This window comes from Ambystoma mexicanum, chromosome 1q (genome assembly GCF_040938575.1).
Source record: "Ambystoma mexicanum isolate Mex_15411 chromosome 1q, UKY_AmexF1_1, whole genome shotgun sequence".
NCBI classification, from domain to species: domain Eukaryota; kingdom Metazoa; phylum Chordata; class Amphibia; order Caudata; family Ambystomatidae; genus Ambystoma; species Ambystoma mexicanum.
The window spans coordinates 1,265,153,604-1,265,174,578 of NC_090922.1; the positions used below are offsets into that span (position 1 = coordinate 1,265,153,604).

Genomic DNA, 20,975 nt, shown 5'->3' on the forward strand with positions numbered 1-20,975 from the left:
ATCCTCTCTTATAAAAAAGGAAAATCCTCTCCGTTTTATCCAATGGACAAACATATTTTCCTAAGAAAAAGCCGAGTTGCAAACAGCAAGAGACGGAGAAAAATGTAGGCCTCAGAGCCAAGATCTATTAGGTGAAAAACGTAATAGTAAAAATTACATTTCTGTGTTACATTTTTTAAGTTAAACCAAACTATTCAAAATAGGCAATACTTCACAATCAAACAAAACTTTTCAGGTGGACTTCAGTTTCTGCTATGCACTGTCATTGTAAGATTATACACCATTGCATAATGTCCGCCATGTTGCGAACGTATCTTACCTACTTGCTAGCTAATAAACAGCTTAAAATCTAGACTGCACACGAGACGGCAGTTTAGTGATGGCGGCGGCCATATTAGGTATACATTAATCCATCTATTTCGTAAGAAAGGAAAGGTATATTCCTCTGGTCGCTGCTCCGACGTTAGTTTTAATGTAACAAGCTTAGTTTAACTACGGTTCTACTTTACTTATGATGCAGATGAACAGAAGAAAAGCGGTCTCGTTTCGCCACTGATTGACCATGGCCAGGAACCAGGAGAAGCAGCTGGGGAGGCTGAATCGGCTATGGCTGGAAAAAGAGAGGCAGGGTAGGATTGTTCACGATATACGGGACAAACATTGTAGTTGTTCCTAAACATGTACAGATTTACCCGTGTGTGTATAATCAACAATAGATAAAAGGGGTAGGGTGTTTGCGCATTTTGTTCTCTAAAAATGTGAATCACTATAGTCTGTCCATCTAAGGTTCACTTAGAACTTTTCGGGTTACCAGACCACTCTATGTTGGGAGGGACAATGGGCCTCATTAGGACCCAGGCGGATTTCGCGGTGCTAAATGCACCGCGAAGCACGGCGGAAAGCCGTCGATAGCGCCATGGGGGTTGGCGGATTTACCGCCCCATTCCGACCTCGGCGGAGCGGTAAATCCCCAATCCCCATTCTGCCCTTCCCCATTCCCATTCTTGCCCCATAGGGTATAATGGGAGTGGGGAAGGAGTTAATTACGCCACCGTAAAATACGGTGGCGTAATTAACAACGAGGTCCCGTAGCGCCATGGTTTTCTCCGCCTGGTAAAACCAGGCGGAGAAAACCTCCATGGCGCTAAGGGAACTCGTAGTACGGCGGACGGGTCCGCCGCGATTAGCGCTGGCGGAAACCCACTCCGCCTGGGTCCTAATGAGGCCCAATGAATTCATTGACTGGGGTAAAACTAAGATTAATTGATATGGACTCATCTTGCAACCTTAGTTTCACTTAACTGAAAATGTGCCATCTGTCCTGTCCAGTGCATTCATAACTGAGACTTAATCTCATGGACGTTGTCGAGGTCTTTCAACCTTTCTAGTTGAAATAGGCTCCGGGGTTCAGCTAACAATTTGGAGGATTCCTTAATTCCTTTAGGGCATTAATAAAGGGGAATCACAGAAGAACACTAATTTTAAAACTATCGACTTTATTTAAAAAAAATGTTTTTTTATAACTATTTAGTTTCTATGATGTAATGTAGTTTTACACACATAAAAAAATAAAATGCTACATATCTGTGTCAATGACTTTGTGTTTGACCTTTTCACACATTTGATAATCTATGTCTAGTAGCCTTGAAATTAAAATCATAAAACTTCGAGGCGATATATTAGGCTCACTTGAAATTGCATTCTTGTACTTGGAGTCTTGCATTCATGAAGCCGCTTATAACACTACACAATACTATTGTTTGCGTTTTCTTGTAAGCTATGTTTTTGATATATTATTAGGCTCGAGGAAGGGGAGGCCTCGTTCCCGAAACATACCTATCACGTGTTGCCACCCCAGCTCTCATGCCCTTGCCTACCCCACACTCCCAGTAGTGGTGGATACCCAATAACATAAAGATTTGTATTCCCTTTGAGCCAAGTGATCTTCCCCAGTGAGGGGATACATAGTGATACATTAGGAATCCACCCGAGCATACCAACTAGTATCACCACCACAATTATACCTCCCATGGTGGAAGGGATGGCTATCAGAACTGGGATGAAGAAGATTACGATTTGGAATAATGAAGATTACTTGCAGTTAATCAAATAGTAACCCACTCCTCCCTCTTCCCATTCCAAATGTATAAGGATATTCAGAGTATTACATGAGATATTGACTCTGAGGCAAAGATATACAGCAACACAGTGAAAGCCTTACTGAAATCCAATCACACATAATGACCCAACACAATCTAGAACAGTTGTTGAAGAAGAGGAGACAGATACTGTAAAGTCTGGATGGGGCGTCTGTGGTACTAACCACTATTTGGGTGGGGTAGAGACACGGAGGCACCCCAGCCAAGGCTCTCAAAGGGTAGCAATGGATGAACAACCAAGGCTGAGACACAAGGGAAGTGATGAAGGCTGGTTCTTATTTACAGTGAATCCCCAAGCCGCCACAAAACGGAATGACCACACACTATTTTATGTGCTAATACAGTTAGATAAAATTAGCTTTAGGTGAATATATACAAATGGAAACTCTACTCTAATGTTATCACACTATTATACGGTACTATGTTGTACCACAGTTATTCGTAGCTCTGGCAATCATACACCAATTGGGTTTATGTCATAAAATGCCCTTAAATTACTAAGCACTGTTTAACTTCAAAACCACGAATGTAGAAATGTAGGCAATTACTTCAGAACACTTGCAGAATACTTTTCAGAGTTAAAATGCAATTCTATGTGGAGATCCTCCCACCTGGGCAACCTGCAATAAAAAGGTAAGTTATACTTTACTTTTGTATTAATGCCCAGTCATTAACTGTTCAGTTATTGATTGTATCTTTACAGGGCCTGCCACTCCAAAATACCTGGCAAGCAACAGGGTGCCTGGGCCCAAGACAAATCTGAGACCCCTGGATGGGCCCTGCAGGAGACAGCCCCTCTTCCTCGTCACAGTACCTTGTGTGCCTTGGAAGGCGAAGTGGTGGAGTCTCAGCTTTACTCTACGATGCCCTTTGTGGATGGACCCCCTCTAGAAGAAGTAGTCACTGGGTCATTGCTGACAAGCAAAAAGAAGGGAACCAAGCATTGTCGGAAAAGCAGTAGTGATGGTCTGTCTCAGTGGTCTCCTTGGTCACGCTGCTACGCCGGCTGTGGATGTCCCACAAAGCTGAAACTCACTGTGGACCCTGACAAGGCTTGGGAAGTGAGGATGAGTCCCTTGGTTTTCATAGGTGACCTTTGGTGGCCATGGGGGCAATGGCAGAAGTAGGTGTCTGGTTTCGTCTGTTTGCGGTATGTCACTGGTTGATTCTTCAATGCCGGAGCACGGTTGTGAAAATGGCTTCTGGCAAGTTGGACCTGAGCACTGGACAGCCCTGCAGACTTACACCAAGTCTGGACCCTCAGGACTCTTTCTCCGGTGCAGTGGTGGAAAACCCACAAGTGGGCACTTCTCTGCAGGCAGCGACACTGTTTCTTAGCCGGGGAAAAGCGGACAGATGTCAAGGTTGCAGTGCCACTTGAAGATTTCTTCAGTTGGTTGGAACTTGGCAAGATCCAGGCTTTGAGCAGCACTAGGCTAGGTTACTCACTCTTCTGGGTGATACAAAACTGTCTGGCTTTCTTTAGCCTCTGGACACTGGCCGATTCTGGTGGCCCTCTTGGGCTCAAGATGTCTGGTCACTCTTCTTCTGGACCCACAGAGATACCTCTGCAGGATGGCAGGCACTCTGGACTGGCTTCCAGGACACTTTGGGTGAAGAGCAGCAGTTGCACGATGTCTCCTCGTAGCTAAGGGAAGAGGTGGCCTGGCCAGGTCCTCTCTTGATCAGTCCTTGAATCAGCACAGAATCCTTTGGATTCGATGAAGAGTTGCTGCTGCAGACTTCCTCCTCCAGCTGTAATCTGGATACACCTCCAGGAAAACGCCAAGATTCTGACACAGCGGTAAGTGAGGGGTCATCTCAGCCCTACATATAAGGGGTCTATCGGAAATGTTTACACCCTAAAAATTGGCAAATACTCCCCCCCCCCCCCCAAAAAAATGGGGAGTAAAAATGCTACCAACACAAAATAGGAAAAAGACATGTAGAATCGTGCGCCCCTGCTTTCACCCTCACAGCTCCATGGTTATGTTTGGACCATTGGTACTATGGTAACAAACTACTCCTTTACCTGCCTGATTGTAAGAAGGATACCTGTATATTTTAACGTGCATGAATAATTAGATGCAAAGAAATTAATATTACGAACACATGTATGTTCAGTTAAACATTGCTAATAAAATATTCTCATTGGGAAGTGGACTTTACTCCCTAAAATATCATTTTACTTTCAACTTTAAAAAATGGGGAGTAAAATACTCCCACTTCCAAATCTTACCTAGATCCCTGGGTCTTCTGATATACACAATCCCCCCCCCATTAACTCAGGCTGAGCTAAGCTCAGTCAGCCAATCACACACTAGTGCATTCATGCAGCCACCAATCAGGCTCACAGGCATTCAGGCCAGCCACCCAAAACCAGACACTAAAAACAGTGGCTGTTTATTGGGGACAACTGCCGGCCTTTCAGAGCACACACTGTATTCATTCAGTTTCAGTCAGGGCTGGCTCAGGCAGAACCTCAGGTATTGTGACACACGACCAAAACCAGACACCCACAACATAGAATGTAAGTTGACTCCTCTCTTCGTTCAGTCAGGTCATACCCGTAGGGTGTACCCAAAACAAGCAGTCTCTTTAAAAGGCAGCCCCCGAGAGGCATACACAATATCTAATAAGGGAAGGGAACGGAGCCAGGGCGTCTCAGGACTTTGAGAAACGGGAAGGAAAAGGCAGTGGCAGTAACCACCTTACCTTTGTTTAGGAATCCATTAATTATTATGGCAGGGCCTGGATGTCCCAAATTGGGAGTGATCCAGAGCTCCTGGGAAATCAGCATGTAGCTGCAACCAGCTCATACCCTGCTCTGGGGACAACACACAGGTTCCCACAAAAACACACACTAAGGGTACCCATGGGTGCCAAAGGTCACCAACAAAGAAAATGAAGAGCTCTACTGCCAGGGGTGCAAACTGGACTCCTTTTCAGAAAACATAGAGAAGACAAACTAGAGAAGAAGTGGTTCAAGGAAGAGGAGGCCCTATGCCTCCAAAGAAATTCCAGCATCGCACATACTAAGAGAGACAATGTATAGTGTGAAATTAATGAGAATCCTGAGTGGGGGTCCAACAAATGTTTGATAAGAGAACGCCCTTGAAGGCGGCACAAGAGACGGACATGCCTCTCGTACAAAAGTCCTGATTACCATTAGGAAGAGACACTTTACCAATTTCTTAGACCAATTGTATGGCCATCTGAATCTGATGACTAAGGGCAGAGGCTTTGACCTCAAGTTGTCAGTACCAAAGGCAAGCAAGGGACATTGGTGGAGTGAAGAGCAGCTGTAGGGGTAAGGTACAGTAGAGCCATACAGCCGACATCCAGCAAATGGTTTTTCATACACACTGGAAAACCCTTAGAAGCCCCTACCTAGGAGCTCAGAGTAAATTGCAATTTGTTGTCCGACATTGTTTCCAAGAGCAAGTCTTTTCTTAGCTCTATATTAATTCTATCATTCAATTGTTTCAAAGCAGATTTTCTCCACTACATGCCAATCCTCTCATGAATGACATACAATTTAAACAATGAAACCACAGCAATTCTAATACATTTTATTTTTTAGATGTTACTGACAGCGAGTGCCGCATAAACCTTCTAAATAAAACGGCAATCTCTAATACTTTGTCTTCATTAACATTAAATAATGGGGCAACATTTGGTCTGTCGAAAAATAATGTGTGGCTTAGAACCAAACCCTCAGGAAGCAGCAACCAGAGGCAGGCAAGAGTACAAAAAAGACCCCTAAATCCCTCTTCTGACAGCAATGATATCCTGGAGGAATAAGGTTTTAAAATGTAATACTTTAAGAGAAATTTCATCCAAGATCCCCCAGGACTCCAACGACCAAGTGAAGATCTGAGGATTGATAAGGAGAACGTAAACGGTGTCTGAAAACATTGAAACATTTAAGAGGGCCAAAAGCATATTTCACTGATGACCGTTAATGGTCCACAAAGGCTTGTATGGAGCTATCGGACATCTTCAGGTGGAAACAAAAACATGCAGATTACACCCATCTTTGCACAAATCTAATGCGAAAAATAAATGTGTATTTTATTTGGGATTTATATAGCGCCTTAAGTCAAAGCGCTGGCTTTGAAATTGCAGGAAAGGGATTCTAATTCTAAGAATACACCTTGAGAGTAGGCAGCACCCTGAACTGTTGGATAGCTGCTGGAATTACCCCAGACAAAACCAGGTTAACTATCCCTCTCCTTTCAAACTCAGGGATTGACATAAAGTGTCAATAAGTATAAAGTAGAAGTAGCTACTGTACATTAAAGTATTTCAATCAGGCGATCCACCGTGGTCTCAGCCTAGTATGCAGTGCACAACCAAAATACTTAATTTATTATATATATAGGTTCAATATTTTGAGTGGTACATTACTCATATCACACCCCTTTTCAAATACTCTGGGTCACGATAGACCAGGAAATAGGCTGGTTGGTAAAGGGAATATTTATTTATTTAAAATTCAAATCAAACATATACTTTTGAATAGGGAGCAGCAATCGCCAATGTGGTGACAAATACAGATAAGAAGGTATGTAAGGCACTTAAATTCACTCTTTAGCAACACAAAATAGAAAACACCAGAGAAATAGAACCCTTTTTGGCCTGTTTGGAAAGATAGCACATAAGTTAGGATTGCCCCCTGCAATATTCCTCAACCCACAAATAAGCAATTCTAAATGGATATAAGGAAGCAGCAGGTAATCGGGGGGGAATAAGGAATAGAAAGCAGTATTCAAATCCAACCTTCCCTCCCCAAACAAGAGAGAAAAACGGATTTGAAACCCTACTGTTTAAAATAACATTTCGGAAATGGTTGAATAAAACACTGACAATGTGCAAAAATCCTTAAATAAGTACACATTTCTATGGGAGCAACATTGGAAAGATACTAACAATCATAAGCAATAGTTTGAGCAAAAGTAAACTATTCGAATTTGCATGGAAGGTTGAAAATAATTTAGAATAAAATTAACACATGGAAAACTTTGCAAAAATGTTGATTCCCGCCTAAAATTAACCAAACGGTTTTTGGTTGGGATGTTGCTATAGGCCTTAGGTACACTCTGGAATTGAAATGAGGTCTCTAGCTATTAAATCGAGGGAGATATTCAATGTAGAATGAAAGGCGTTTTAAGAAAAATCGGGTAGTGAAAACGGAAAAGAAGCTCAGTTTGGACAAGAAAACATTTACTATAGTTTTACTCTAGACTAGAGCAGGCAGGCTAGAATACCAAAGAGGGACACAGTAAGCTCTGGAGTTGATTCATGACTTCAACCACAGATCCCCAGCGCCTGCTCTGGCGGAACCAGACCGACCACTCGCAATAGGATTGATAGTATAGGATTTACACAAGATAAAAATTACCAAAAAAAATGGCGCTTTAGCAAAATAAATCAAGACAGGATTGCAATAAGGATTCTGACAAGGTTACAAGTTATTAAGGTAAGGATAGGATGGTTTAAAGATTGGGATAGGGCAAGGCAAGGTATGCTACGATTCTTATTAATACTTACAGTCCACTTCAAATTAGGATTTTGGACCGTCCAGGGTTCTGGTCATCACACGGATCGGGTCTAACCAAGGACAGCTGGGCAAATCTGGCGGAACAGGATCAGCAGGGCCATTCTTGTCACTGGACTGCACTTCTGTTTATTGGATACTACAGATCAATGGGATGGCGAGTTTGCAGGCATGGATCTAGTAGTAGCAAGCCAGGCTGGATCAGGATGCTTCCATCTGGTTTATGGGATTTTTAGAATTTGAGGCCTAGCTGAAAAGGGGTTCATTAATGCATAGGCCTTGGCTTTGAAATGAAAATCTGGAATCGGGATCAAGCAGGATGAAGAAATCCGAGAACAGGACGCCACGCAGGAATTCAGGAAGAAAGTCAGGAATGTGTTTTGTGTGCTGTCGGGTGCCCTTATTTATCCTGCCAGATGACATCACTACAGTATATGGCAAGGGCAGGCTTACTACCCACACAGGCTTACTACCCACACACACAATGTTAGGATTGGGCCAGAGCATAGTTTCCACCTTGCCCCCAGCTGATTGGATCACAGAAAATGGGTGTCATGTTTATGGGTTGATTTTTACAGTGTCTAGAAACCTCTCCTAGCTACTGGAACCAAAATCTACTTTTGCCATACATATGTTTATGCAGTTATAACCTCTGAGAAAATCAGATACACAGGTTACATATTTTGTGCATCATATTTCAATCCAAACCCCAAGTCTGTGGGACCTGGTTTTGCCTTTCTGCTACATTTTGGCAATTTTAACCATGAAAGATTTGGCCTACAATTCCCCACTTTTGTACACAGGTGCACATTTACCCCTGGGATGTGTGTACAAAATATTATGCTCGCAACATCAATACTTTCCCAGCAATCTGTCATTTCTTACAACTTCTGTTCCTTATGCAGTAATGAGTTCTACCAAGTTTTCACAGAAAGAGCATAAAATTAGATTTAGAACTACAACATTTTCATATTATTCCTAATTTTTGCTGCAAAGTTAAATGTTACAAAAGAGGCTTTTAAAACCAAATGTCACTTGATCAGTTTTTTTTCATTCCTTCAACTGGAAGCAGCTGTCAATTCCTTTGAAGCAGGGTGAGGGACTTGATTGAAGATTTTATTGCCCCTCACACTTGACAGGGGAGAGTCTCAGCCTGCTATTGTCCCAGCCTGGAGCAAAGACGAATGTCTGATTAGCTGGGGAAGTCCCTTGTCCTGGTGCATTCAAAGCCCTCCAAGCTAGCAATTGGCACTTTCCTGTTCCAGAAGTTTGAGGTGTCACCCTTTCTCAGGGCTAGCAACTGGCAGAGCAAGTTTTTATTTTACATAGTTTGCCAACTTAGCCTGAGTTTTAGCTTTTATTTTCTCATTTTACATCTTGACTTAAACCTATGGAATCGAAACCGTTTATAAATGTACTTTTACCAGCAACAAATCCTTTTACATTGCTACATAAGTAGGCCTTTACAAAACTAATAGGCGATTTTCTCTCTTCAGTCAGAAAAAGGACATTTTGCTATTTCTTTAAATTCGGTTTTCACCTCCAGCAAATACACTGTCATGATTCCTGCCCCTCATGTCCCCATCCCTCCAAGATGTCAGGCTGGAGCCAGGCCATGATCACCTACATGGCCCTCAAGGGCCTCTCCATCCCTCCAAAGACCGACTTGGAGTCAGACTTGGCGCTTGTGGCACCAGACTCACTCACTGCCATAGGATAACATTGGGGATTGGACTTGTAGTGCATTGATGGGGACAAGATGGATGCCCCCACATATTTCGGTTCCCAGGACTGCATGTGCGGTCTAGTCTTTTGGGTGTGGTTCAGCCCAGAGACACCTGGGATACCCAGAGACTATTTAAGCCACAACCAGGCTGAGAAACATGCTTTGCGTTTTCTGCACCTGCAGCGTGACACTCAGTGTTCGGATCGGTCTCCAGTAGGCCTGCATCTTTCTGCGCTCAGCTCCTGCAAGAACAAGAACACCGTTAGGAACAGCCTTACCTTGCGGCGCTTCTGCCCATCATTCATTGCTCCTTCTGTTCTGCGGGCATCTTAGGCGGTGTCATTCCCATCCCGGCACGCCGCTTCCTAAGGAAAAGGGAAAAGAACAGAAAAAAGGCATTAGTAAGCATTCGGCAAATCTTCGCTTATTTTTAAATACTGTACGAGCTTCAAACGCTTATCTGAATCCCAGCCGCTCTGGGGGAACTCTGTCTCCGGAACATCTCATCCATCTGCAAGAGGGAAAAGACACTCCAGGTTAGAGTGGAAACATCTAGAGGCGCCGCATACCGCGCTTACCCACCGCATTTGTTCTTCATAACCGGCATCCACGCTGAAAACGTCGCGGCACCTAAAAGACACAGAAAAAGAACTCGGTTCAATGCAAATACGAAAGGGGTGCATCGCGCTCTCACTCGCCTTCAGCGCTACTCATCTCAGCAGCACGCCGCCATTTCCGGACGCCGGCCATCATCTAAGGAAGGAAAGGAACGAAGTTGGAGAACTGTTCAAAAGACTCATTATACTTACCTGTCGAACTCTTGCCAGTGAAGTAACTAGTCAGCAACGAGCCCGCATCAATCAAGGCGATCCTGCTGCTGAAAGCAGGACGGAGAGCACACTATCCAAGAAAACAAGGTGAGCTGTGGATCAAAGGGAAGGGTTGGACCCCGGGGATGAAGGAGTTCAAGCACACAGGGACAATAAGGAGTTAAACTCTACCAATCCTGTGTTTCAGGCCCAGTCTCCAGTCGAATAGCCTCCAGGGAAGGGTTTGAGGTCGTAAGAGGTCAGAACAGGCTGAGTGACGTCCCCGTGGATACCAGGTGAGCGTTACATACACACTTTCTGCAGCTATAGTTCTTTTCCTGAGTGCTGGAGTTGTTTTGCATCATGGATACATTTAACAGGCATCTATTCAGAGTCTTTCTCTGAACAGCTGATTCTTGATACTTTTGCAAAGAAAATCAACGCGTTTCCCATTTAAAATGAAAACAACGCCCCTGGTTGATCCTTTAAAGGTACTTTTGACAGGAGCTGTCATTCAAATGAGGCCCGGTTCCTCTGAGACACAATGGATGATCCTGGGCATTGCAAGGCCTTTTTAATCACAGTGGTTCATGAGAAATTGATGAATTTAGCGCCAAGCAGCACTTTTAAGGTTGGAAAAGGTGTCATTTTAAAGAGGCATTTGGGTTTTCAGCAAAGTAATGCTGCCTCTTTCACTTCACTCCACGTTACATGTTGCAGAGCACACTGGCACATTCCTGCAGTGAGTACTCTTCCACCCCACCTGAAATGTGTGTGGCAGGGTGGTGCAGCCATTTTCTGGTTGTTACAAAAACGCAGTTTAGAGATCTTGGCGCGCACCGGAGTCAGCGCGGCCATTTTGCTGTTTCTTGCCCCAATGCAGCAAAGTGATGTAGCATAGCACCGCTGAATGGGTCAAAATATCCCACAACATGGAGCATCATCCAGTGAGCAGGAGATTCATCTGGAAAACAAAGTGGTGCTAGTATCTATTGGATGCAGCATGTCTATCTTCAGTGTGATATTCTAGCAATGTCACTAAACTGTACCGTAACAAGGTTAATTTCTTTTTTTTAGTGCATTGCAGAAGACTTCTTGTAAAAATGAGCAGAAAACATAATTCAGTTATTACAATTATGCACAAGAAAAATGAAGTGAATGAATGGGTATATGGTCAGTGCTGTGCCTATAGATTACACCTAACATGGTATGTCCATTCCAAAAAGGTAGCTGGTTACATATATTGCATAACCAAAAATAAAATCACTATTAGAAATGTGATTAAGATGCATACGTGCAGACCTCACAATTGCAATGTCACATGCATTTATTTGTATGACATCAGTGGTTTTGAATTGAAAAGTAGATCCAGGTAGTAATCTAATCTAGGTATTGCTACAAAATAACACAAATAAATGCAAATGCGTGTTTTCTGCGGCAATGTTGAAAATGACGAATCCCAAAATGCTCTAGTAGGTGCGTGGGGATTGCAGGGGTGTCCCCCACATCCCTAGTTCAGCATTATGGGCTTTGGGGGTGGGGGTGTCCCCCTGCATACATTAAAGGGAAACCGGGGGACAAATGAACACATTACCAAAAGCTTGAGTTTCAAAATACGGGCAAATCGGCTTTGCAATTTTGAAACTTGAGCTTTTTGGAATGTGTTTTTTTTATTTATTTATTTATTTTTAATGTTTTTTAAAAATTTTTGTAATTTATTTTTTTAAATATAGATCCCTTATCTAAGCTAACCATGTCCTACTAATTTACAAGTATCCAAACCGGCTTCCAGATATTTTGATCGCTGCTATTTAAAAGCCATCGGACATTTGCAAGTTTGCAACAGTAGTGCAATTGTCAGCCATCTCCGTAGGAAAGGGTGAAGCAGCAAGGTCCACATGGTGCTGATGACATTTGGAAGAGGAGGTGGAACCAAGGCTTCCTCTTCCACTTGGGTGTGTTGTGAATGATTGAGGCCTCTTCTCTCTCTTTACTTACAGTCGGACTCTGGAAGACGGAGGGGAGGGACGCAATGCAAAACAAAGCAAGCCGGGTCACAGAATGGGTACAGATAATCTGAGTAACAGTCCAGAGGGTATTCGGCCCAGAGTGATCGGGAAAAGAGTGTTCTTCTTTGTTGCAAAGAGATATATATATCTTGCGTTCCCAAACCATTGCTGTGCTAGAAAAACAAGGCATGTTCAAAGGCATACTCCTCTGAGGAGGGAAAGATACTGCTTATATAGCCTTGACAGATATTTTCCGCCACTGGTATTTATGATGCCTGGGTGACTAGTAGCTTTAATTCCACCTAGGACAGAAACTAAAGACCCAATTTCCAGTGATTGTGATCTTGTACCCACATGGTGGTTCACTAAGGCTTTTCTGAACAGGTTGTCTGTTCAAATAGCCCCAGCTCTCCTTCTCAAGTAGAGTCTGAAAAAATGAAATATGGACTGCCATGACAATCGCGGATAACTCTGTGTCAAATTGACTTCTGCCCTGCAGGAGTACAAGGAGGAGTAGAAGCTAAAACACCCACTCAGCCCTCACACGTCTGCAAACCAAGAGCTAACACAAGCATAAAGGTAAAATGGACACAGATGGAGATATACCTCCTTCACCTTTTGTGGTAACTTGGGCCAAGGGAAGGCTATACTCATAAGGGGTGTGTGACTGAGGCTCAGTAGCAACCCAAACAATGAAGTATAACGGTCCAAAATAAAGGAATGTCCAAACAAGGTTCTATAAAAATGTATACTTCAATCAGAGACACCATGTACCAACTAACCACAAATATTGTAAAAACCCACCCCTGTAGCAAAATAGTACATTCAGCACTCTGGGTAATGAATCGAGAGTGAAGGCAAGCAGAAGCAACAATGTTCTTGAAAAAGGATATGTACTTGTGAGCGACAAAGTTCAAAGTGACCTAATCAGTATCTAGGGCCCACAGATGGTCCCAGGGGGCAGTTAGCAGTCAATAGGGCCTCATCACGAGTTGGGCTGTAGCCCTTAAATGCTGTGGTAACGGTATTACAGCCGCATCTAAGGGCTGGCCCCATCACGAGTTGGGCGCTTAATCGGCTGTTTTACCTCCGGCTATTTTACCTCCAGCTTTTTTATGGAGGTGAAAATCCCTGTTTTCGGCGGTATTACAACCGGCAGTATTAGCACTGAAAATTCACCATTGGATCCAATAGACCGAATCGGGAATGGGGATTTACTGTTAAGGCCCAACCCGTGATCTGGTGGTAATACCACCAGGCCGGTCGGTGTTAGGGCTATTACAGTCGGCGGTATTACAGCCGGGAACATAGCCCAACTCGTGATGAGGCCCAATAGTACCTTATTTGCGGTTCTTGGGGGTTCGGCGCTGACGAACCAGACTTCTTAGTGCTGTGAGAAGATCGAGAGAGAGCAAAGGGCTGCAATGGCGGATCATGCTGGTTCAAATGTGTTAGGCTGTTCTTGAAACACGCTCCCAGCAGTTCAACGCATAAACGTACTAGGATCCTGCTGTCTTGGATCTCTGTGCAGCAAGTCCCAATCCAGGGGCCCAGGGACAGTCCTTTTCTCATGCTCCTAAACACGGGGGGAAGACTGGCACACAACTACAGGGTCCTCCATCATGGCGAGGTCCTAGGTACATCTGTGGGTGGCAGAGAGGCAGCTCCTGTTCCAGCATGCAGAACACCCCCAATAGACCCTGTTCGCGGACAGAGCTTCACAACTCCACAACTGGAGGACTGCAGAAAGGACTTCTCTTTCAGCAGGGTCCAGCAAAACCTTCTTGAGTAATGATCCAAAGATGATTCCCAAGATGATTCAAAGAAGTGTTGGGGGAACCCCTCTTAAGCCCCCGGGTGATTAGACTAAAGCTAGTCTGTTTTAGGAGCCCAATTCCTGCTGTTGAATTGTGTGGACTTTGCCTTTCTCCAGAGGAATTAGAGCGGACAGGAAAAAGGAGGCTGAGCAAATCTATATGGCAGAATCGTCCCAAAACCTGCACAGATCCCTCTCTGGCTCCCCTCACTCTGCCCCTCCCCTTCCCAATAAGATCCAAGGTGTTTAGAAATGCAGCCCCCTGGTGTGAGGCCTGGCTCTCTGTGAATGAGTGTGCCTCTTGGTTTATGTTCCCAGGCCAGCGTCCTGTGGAGTGGCTGACCTGGGGGAAAGGTTATCTGCCCTTTACAAAGGAACCAAGAGATACAATTCCCAGGCTACAGGCCTATCAGGGTTGGGCCTTGTCTGGGAGGAACACACATAATCTGCCCACTGTTCAACTGGGTCCGCAGGACTGACATGTGCGAAATCAAATTTGATGTGCCAGTAATAATTATGAGACTACCAGCCACCATAGCCTACCTCGGGTATGGCCTATGTTTAAAGATTATTCTACCACCAGGAGGTAAACCATAATTATAGGGTTTTTGAAACTGGGGTGCATATTGTAAATGCAGCCCCTGTGCTGCAGAGACTTGGATGTCAAGAGGGCACCTGTGACCTCTGTGACCTCTGAACCTGCATTGTGCCACTGGTAGAGCAGGTGCTGTGAATCAGTATACTGATGCTGCAGGGCACAAGTACACACTAGACTTCTGGCATGGAGCGTATGATGGGGGGAATCTGATTAGCAGATTTCCCTTTCAGAGGTGGAATTACTTAAGAATAAAAAAAGCAAGGGCTTTCACACCCTTGCCAGATGACAATACATTAGAAGCTCCCTCCTGTTTGACAACCTAATCTGAACTTTTGGTGGCCAGAGACCCTGGGCATAGCTGTGTAATAATGTGGCACCCCGCCCACACATACTGACATCTGTCAAGACAATTGAGGATTGAGTATCCAGGGGTAATCCCCACCAAGAGATGATCAATGTGTAACCACAGAAGAGCGGTATGAACGTCAAGTGTTGCAGAAATCTTCCATTGGTTAACCACAGAAAGGCGTAGAACCAGCAGCTTGCAATATGGTCCAGCCCAAGGTACCACAATCACGGCCAACATGCCCCCTATGACTGGTGCCACTGCTGGGCTGAAGCAGACTCCATGGTAGGGGATGGGAATCTCTTCTGTAGAAACATGCCACAAGCCGTGTTGGAGAGTGCCCCTCTGAATTTAATTTGTTTAGTTGACAAACTATTGTTGTTTTGGCATTCAGAAGCCATCCAGGGTATTATGTTTCTATATCACAAGATCTGCAAATATTCTCTAAACTGCTCAGCTGTTTATTGGTTATGCTGGTCAAAGATTAGGCTTAGCTGTCACAAAACAAACCATCTCTAGATGGATAGTTATGTGTATAACTGAGTGTTACTCATTGCAGGCAAGGATTCACAGGAACGTCTGAGGGCACATTCTACTAGAGGAGTGGCTGCTTCCTCGGCTCTTGAAAGAGGTGTACCAGTGAGTGACATTTGCAGAGCTGCAACATGGAAGTCCCTGCATACATTTAGTAAATTCTACTGTGTAAATTCTTTTTCAGGAGAGATAGCCAAATTTGGCAAGACTATCCTCCATTACATTAACAAATAAGTACATTCTTAGCACAATCCGCCAAACTAAAACTGTTTTGGGAGTCTATCAAAGATGAGGAATACGTAGGAGAACACAATCCATTCAAAGCACTAGTTACTTACCCCTGGTAACGTTCTTTCGACTGGATGTTCCTCCCATGTATTCCACATCACCCTCCCATCCAACCCCTCTTGCCTAGAATTTCCGTGTCTTACACCTTCCTTTTTTGCAACGTCAAGACTATCTCCTCCTGTGACACAGCATGACCATTAAAGGAGGAAAAAACGAAGAACTGAGGTAACGCTCAGCGCGCGTGTCACTATATGACAGCTTCAACATCACAAGGGACACTACAGAGACCGTCGACCAAGATTCGACGCTGCACTATGCTCGACTCTATGAAAAGCAAGTTGCAAGCAGACATGAATATATCAAAGATGAGGAATACGTGGGAGGACACAATCCATTTGAAACAAAGGTAAATACTATACCAAATGTCGCTTTGGCTTCCCTAGACCAGTTTGCACAAAAGGACACGTAAATAGCTTGATGTCTTTTGTTGCACACAGTGTAAAAGGCAAATCCCCTAAATACATACAACATTAAAAGGGACGAAACATCCAAGTACATCAATGATTACAATGCAATCATTGCCTTCTTGTGGAATGCAAATATAGTAGTTGGTATTTGCCACACGTATGTTTTTGGAAGCGTAAGATTTGTGTGCGTAGGTCAATATGTGGGGTTTCTGAAGGGATGTCACAGGTATTGTATTTTTGAATATATTGTAGAACAGTGGCGTCCTTGTCCTGGCCAAATTTGCGGGCATCCTTTATCCACAAAAGCATGTGAATGTGTGGTGCTCCTCTAGATTGATATTCGTTTCTCCAAAAGAAGTCACTTCTTTGAGTGGAGGGGCAGTTTTATTGCAGATGAAATGCAGCACGGCATTGAAGCGATTATGAAAGAACCTTGATACATTGACGGGGTGAAGAGAACCGAGTTCTTTTGGTGTTTTCTATATCTATTCCCTCTTTATTTTGTTTTACAGTGTCTAAGAAGTCATGCAAGTCATCCCATGCATATTCTGCACAACTTAAAGTAACAAACCACGTGGGTGGGCCTAGGTTCCTTGGCATACAATGTACATCAGAGTGACAAAGGAACCAGTATTGCTTGGTGCCACGCATGTTTGCCAAGAGATTTGTGAAACTTGACTGCAAAACTTCCTCATTGACTTTTATCTTTTGAAGCAGTTGGATAACGGACATGTTTAAAAAAGAATTGGGGCCTGTTTTTAATGTGTGTGCAATTCCATAACATAGAGTTGCTATTTCACTGTCAAACAGGAGGTGGAAAATGTATTCTACATTTTTGTCTGAATCGTGGTTCTTCAGAATACATTTGTAAAGAGCAATATTCTGATGCAGTAATTTGTGTGGATCTTTCATCATATCTTCCTCCTTTTCCTGTTGAAAAAAGTAGAGGAAAAGAATGTGCTTCTACACTTTTCTCCCATATGCTCATTGGAGATCCTTTGGCTAGATGCAATTGATATGTTTCTAATGCATCTTCTATGGTGTCTTTGGCGTGTAGTGGGTGACTTGTATACTAATCTAAAATGTTGGCTGCAGTAACAGGATCTACATGTTCAAATTGACCAGTTTGTGTTGCATTTTTAATGATTTTAGTTGTTTCTCTTAGGTTTTCCTCCGTTTTATATCTTTGTAGTACTCGTTGAGATATTGTAGGGCTTGTTTAACTTTAAGTTGACTAGTTGTTGACAAATTCCTTTGTTGGTACACCATTAACTAGTACAATCAACGATTGATCTATTGGCCACTGTACTCATAGAGTTTCTACATTGTCTTTAAGATCTAATGGCAAATATATTACTTTTCCACAAATGCATTTTAGTAACTGAGATGGAGGCAACTTGGCGGTTTTCGGTTGAAGGCGTATTATTGCTTGAAATGGGTGTACTGTTTGGATTATAATGCTCTCATACAAATTAAGTTGTTGGAGAGCTTTTGGAAGTGGGAATATATTTTGAAGTTATTAGTGATAGCATGTGCTGGCATTTGGTTATTGTCAAGCTTTCTATTGCAGTATGTGCAATATATTGGGGGTCATTTAGTTTGTATTTATTTTCTCTTGTTAGATATAGAGCTAATTGGAACCATGAGATTCCTCACTGTCCTCTATTTTGTAGGCCATATCTACTATTTTTGTTGTGCTCTTTTTACAAAATGTTCTGCAACGACGACTGGTATCTCAGCAGCTTTTACTTTTTTTTCGTGTTTGTAAGGAAGTTGGTGTTTGTGAGGTTTTTGCTAATGTTTTCTAAAGTTACTGAGTTTTCTAAGTCAACTTCATTCCCAAAATATTTACTTTGGATGTGCTCTATTTCTCAAAGGAGTTCTTTGGCTGTTCCATGTAGGAGAATGTTATTTAAATTTTGCAGTCCTAGAGCAGATGTTTTTGCATAGTACAATCTATGAACAAGATTTCGTATAGCGGAATGGTATGTTGCGAACACTTTGTGGTGGAAGGTGCTTTTGCAAGTAGTTCCTGAAATGCAGGCTGATGAATGTCCTCGCAGTCCAGTGTGGATGTACACTGGGCAGCAGTTCATGTTCTGTAAAGTTTTTATTCTACTTTGTCTTTTAGTTTCACAAAGTGATTGAGGGATTGTCGTCAAGATTTGAAGGATTGTTGGCATAACCTACGTATTGAGCTGCACGTCCATTTGCACACTGGACGATTTGTTTGGGCAAAAGTGACATTTGGTTTAAATTGTGTTGGGGATGTTTTTTTCTATAAGGGTTTATTTTGCCGTAATGGTGTCTCCTACCATTTCATACCCTCTGCTATTATTGTCTATGGCAATTATTTTTTGTTCTTTTGTTCTTGCTTGTTTGTTTATGAGCGTCTTCATTAAACTATGGTTCTTTTTTTGTAATTTATTGATTAATTTAGTCAGTGGTTTCATTCTGTTTAAAATTAATATAAACAATATCTTCAGTAGAAATGTGCTTCGAGGATTAGTTTTCTGCCGTAATTACCAAGGATAGATAGTGACTTTTTAGTTGTCTTTATAAGATAAAGAACTCTACGGTAGAATTATTTTGTAAAATAATTATTGGGGTTTGCTTTACTGTGGCTACGTTAACATTGGTAGATATAGTGTTAGGTTCATTAGTAAATGTGCTTTTGTTTGTACATTTTTTTTACTTTTCGTTTTTGCAAGAGGGGCATTACTTTTTAGTGGTGGCAGGTTTAGCTTTGTTGAGTGAGGTGCTAGCTGTTTTGTTTTAATGTTTTCTATACATTGTTTTGGAGGTGGATGACTATATGGCTTGGTTTTTTTAATCTGCTTTATATTTTTTATTTTTTTGTACATAGTTGGTTTGTAGTAGGCATTTTGTTCTGTCTGTTGGGGGGAAAAAGAAAGATTGTGTTTGAAAGTTGTGCAATGTTTATGCATGTAATATGCATTGGTTTGTGTGTTGATTGTACAGATGAATAGAGTGTTGTGGGATGATAGGTGTAGTTGGGACGGTTGTACGAGTAAGAGGCTGTACACGTGTGATGAGCTTAGGTTAGTGAGTAAGGGAGTGGTGGTGTGATTGAATGCGTAATGACATTATGATGTTTTGAGGAAAACAGTGGTTGTTATAATGGTGTGATTTAATACATAGGTATGAGGGTTGTATGGGTGTAATGGAAAAGGGGTGAAGTGTGTGTATGAGTGCTAATGATCTGGAACGCAATGAGTATGAAGGTTGTTGGGTTGAAATTATGACCTCATGCGCATAGGGGTATGGAATCGTAAGGAAGTGAAATTGTGGTATGTAAGTTGATGAGCGATTGATGTGGTGTATTGAATAAAGAGCAGTGTTTAGATGGGATCGGAAAGTGTGAATGTTGCAATATTAGTAAGAGTGAAATACAATGTTGTTTAGAAAAGAATACTCAAGGCTAAGTACATTTGTTACAATTAGAGAGATATACATGCTATAGTAATGTATTTACTTTATAGGATGTCAAGAGTGTTCTTTCTTCAGTAGGTGTTTTCGTCAATCTTCTTTTTTCCTGTAATTGTGAAAGAAAGTTAGTGGGTATATGTGGTAATGGTGAAGTACTTTTAGTAAGAGGATTGTTATTTTTTTTAAGGTAGGATGAATTGTTCGGAAAAAGAGTTAATTAACTTGTGTTATGGGTGGTGTGGTAAAGTATGTTAACTAACTATGTTGTTAGAACAATCTGACCATGACTAGGGCTGTTTGTAACATTGTAAGGAACAGGACAAAAATAGGTGTGTTTTTAAAAAAAAAAAAAAAAAAAAAAAAATGCATGTGTCGGTTATTTTTGTGCTGGCGATAAGAGAAGTACTGTGTTTGTGGTGCAATGTATTTGTCATATGTTGCAGTGTTTTTAAAAAATAGGGAAACTGGCCTACTGGTAACGCAATGTCAGATTGTAGTTGGAGCACCTTTTAGTGTCTTATAATAGTGGTTGGAAAAGAACAGTACTTTATATGTAAGGTGAAGTGTTGTACATGGATACTTAGGTTGTATACTCGTATGTGTGAGCAGGTGGAGAATGGTGGCACTATAAAGGATATCATAAGTATGACATTTATATGGAATGGAAAATGCTGTGCGTTTAAAAATGGGTGTTAGTCTTAGCAGTGCACAGTGGTGGCGTAGATGACACACAACTCTTCTTCAAACTTCCCTTTGACCCTCTCCTTACTTCATCATTCCAGACTGCCTATCTGCCATCCACTCCTGGTGCACTTCCAATGATCTCTGCCTCAATGCCAGCAAGACTGAGATCCTTCCTATTGGGACTCTTGCTCCCTCCTTCTCCTTACTCTGGCCCTCCTCTATGGGCTCTCCCCCAATCTCCATCATCCGAAGCCTGAAAACTTGGAGTCATCTTCAACTCCTCCTTTCCTTCCTCCCTCAAATTCAGGACCTTGACAAGAAGTCCCACTTTCAACTCTTCCTTCTCAAGGGAATCCTCCCTGTTCTGACTTTCCACCAGAAGCTCAATGTCTCTAGAGCTCTGGTTCTCTCTAGGCTAGACTACTGCAATAGCCTTTTCCTGAATCTACCCTCTTCCTCTCTACGACCCCTCAAGCCCAGGAACCACATCTCTCTTGCCCTAAAAACTCTACACTGGCTCCCAGTTGCT

The 20,975-nt window shown here is 42.6% G+C and overlaps 1 protein-coding gene across 1 annotated transcript in view; it reads left to right on the forward strand.

Moving 5' to 3' along the window:
- The first annotated feature begins 370 nt into the window (after positions 1-370).
- Positions 371-20,975, forward strand: part of LOC138545618 (uncharacterized) — a 122,090-nt gene continuing 101,485 nt past the window's right edge. The window contains exon 1 of the mRNA XM_069642078.1: positions 371-629. Within this exon, the coding sequence (XP_069498179.1) occupies positions 563-629 (67 nt within the window). The 5' untranslated portion in view covers positions 371-562. The remainder of the gene's footprint in view (positions 630-20,975) is intronic.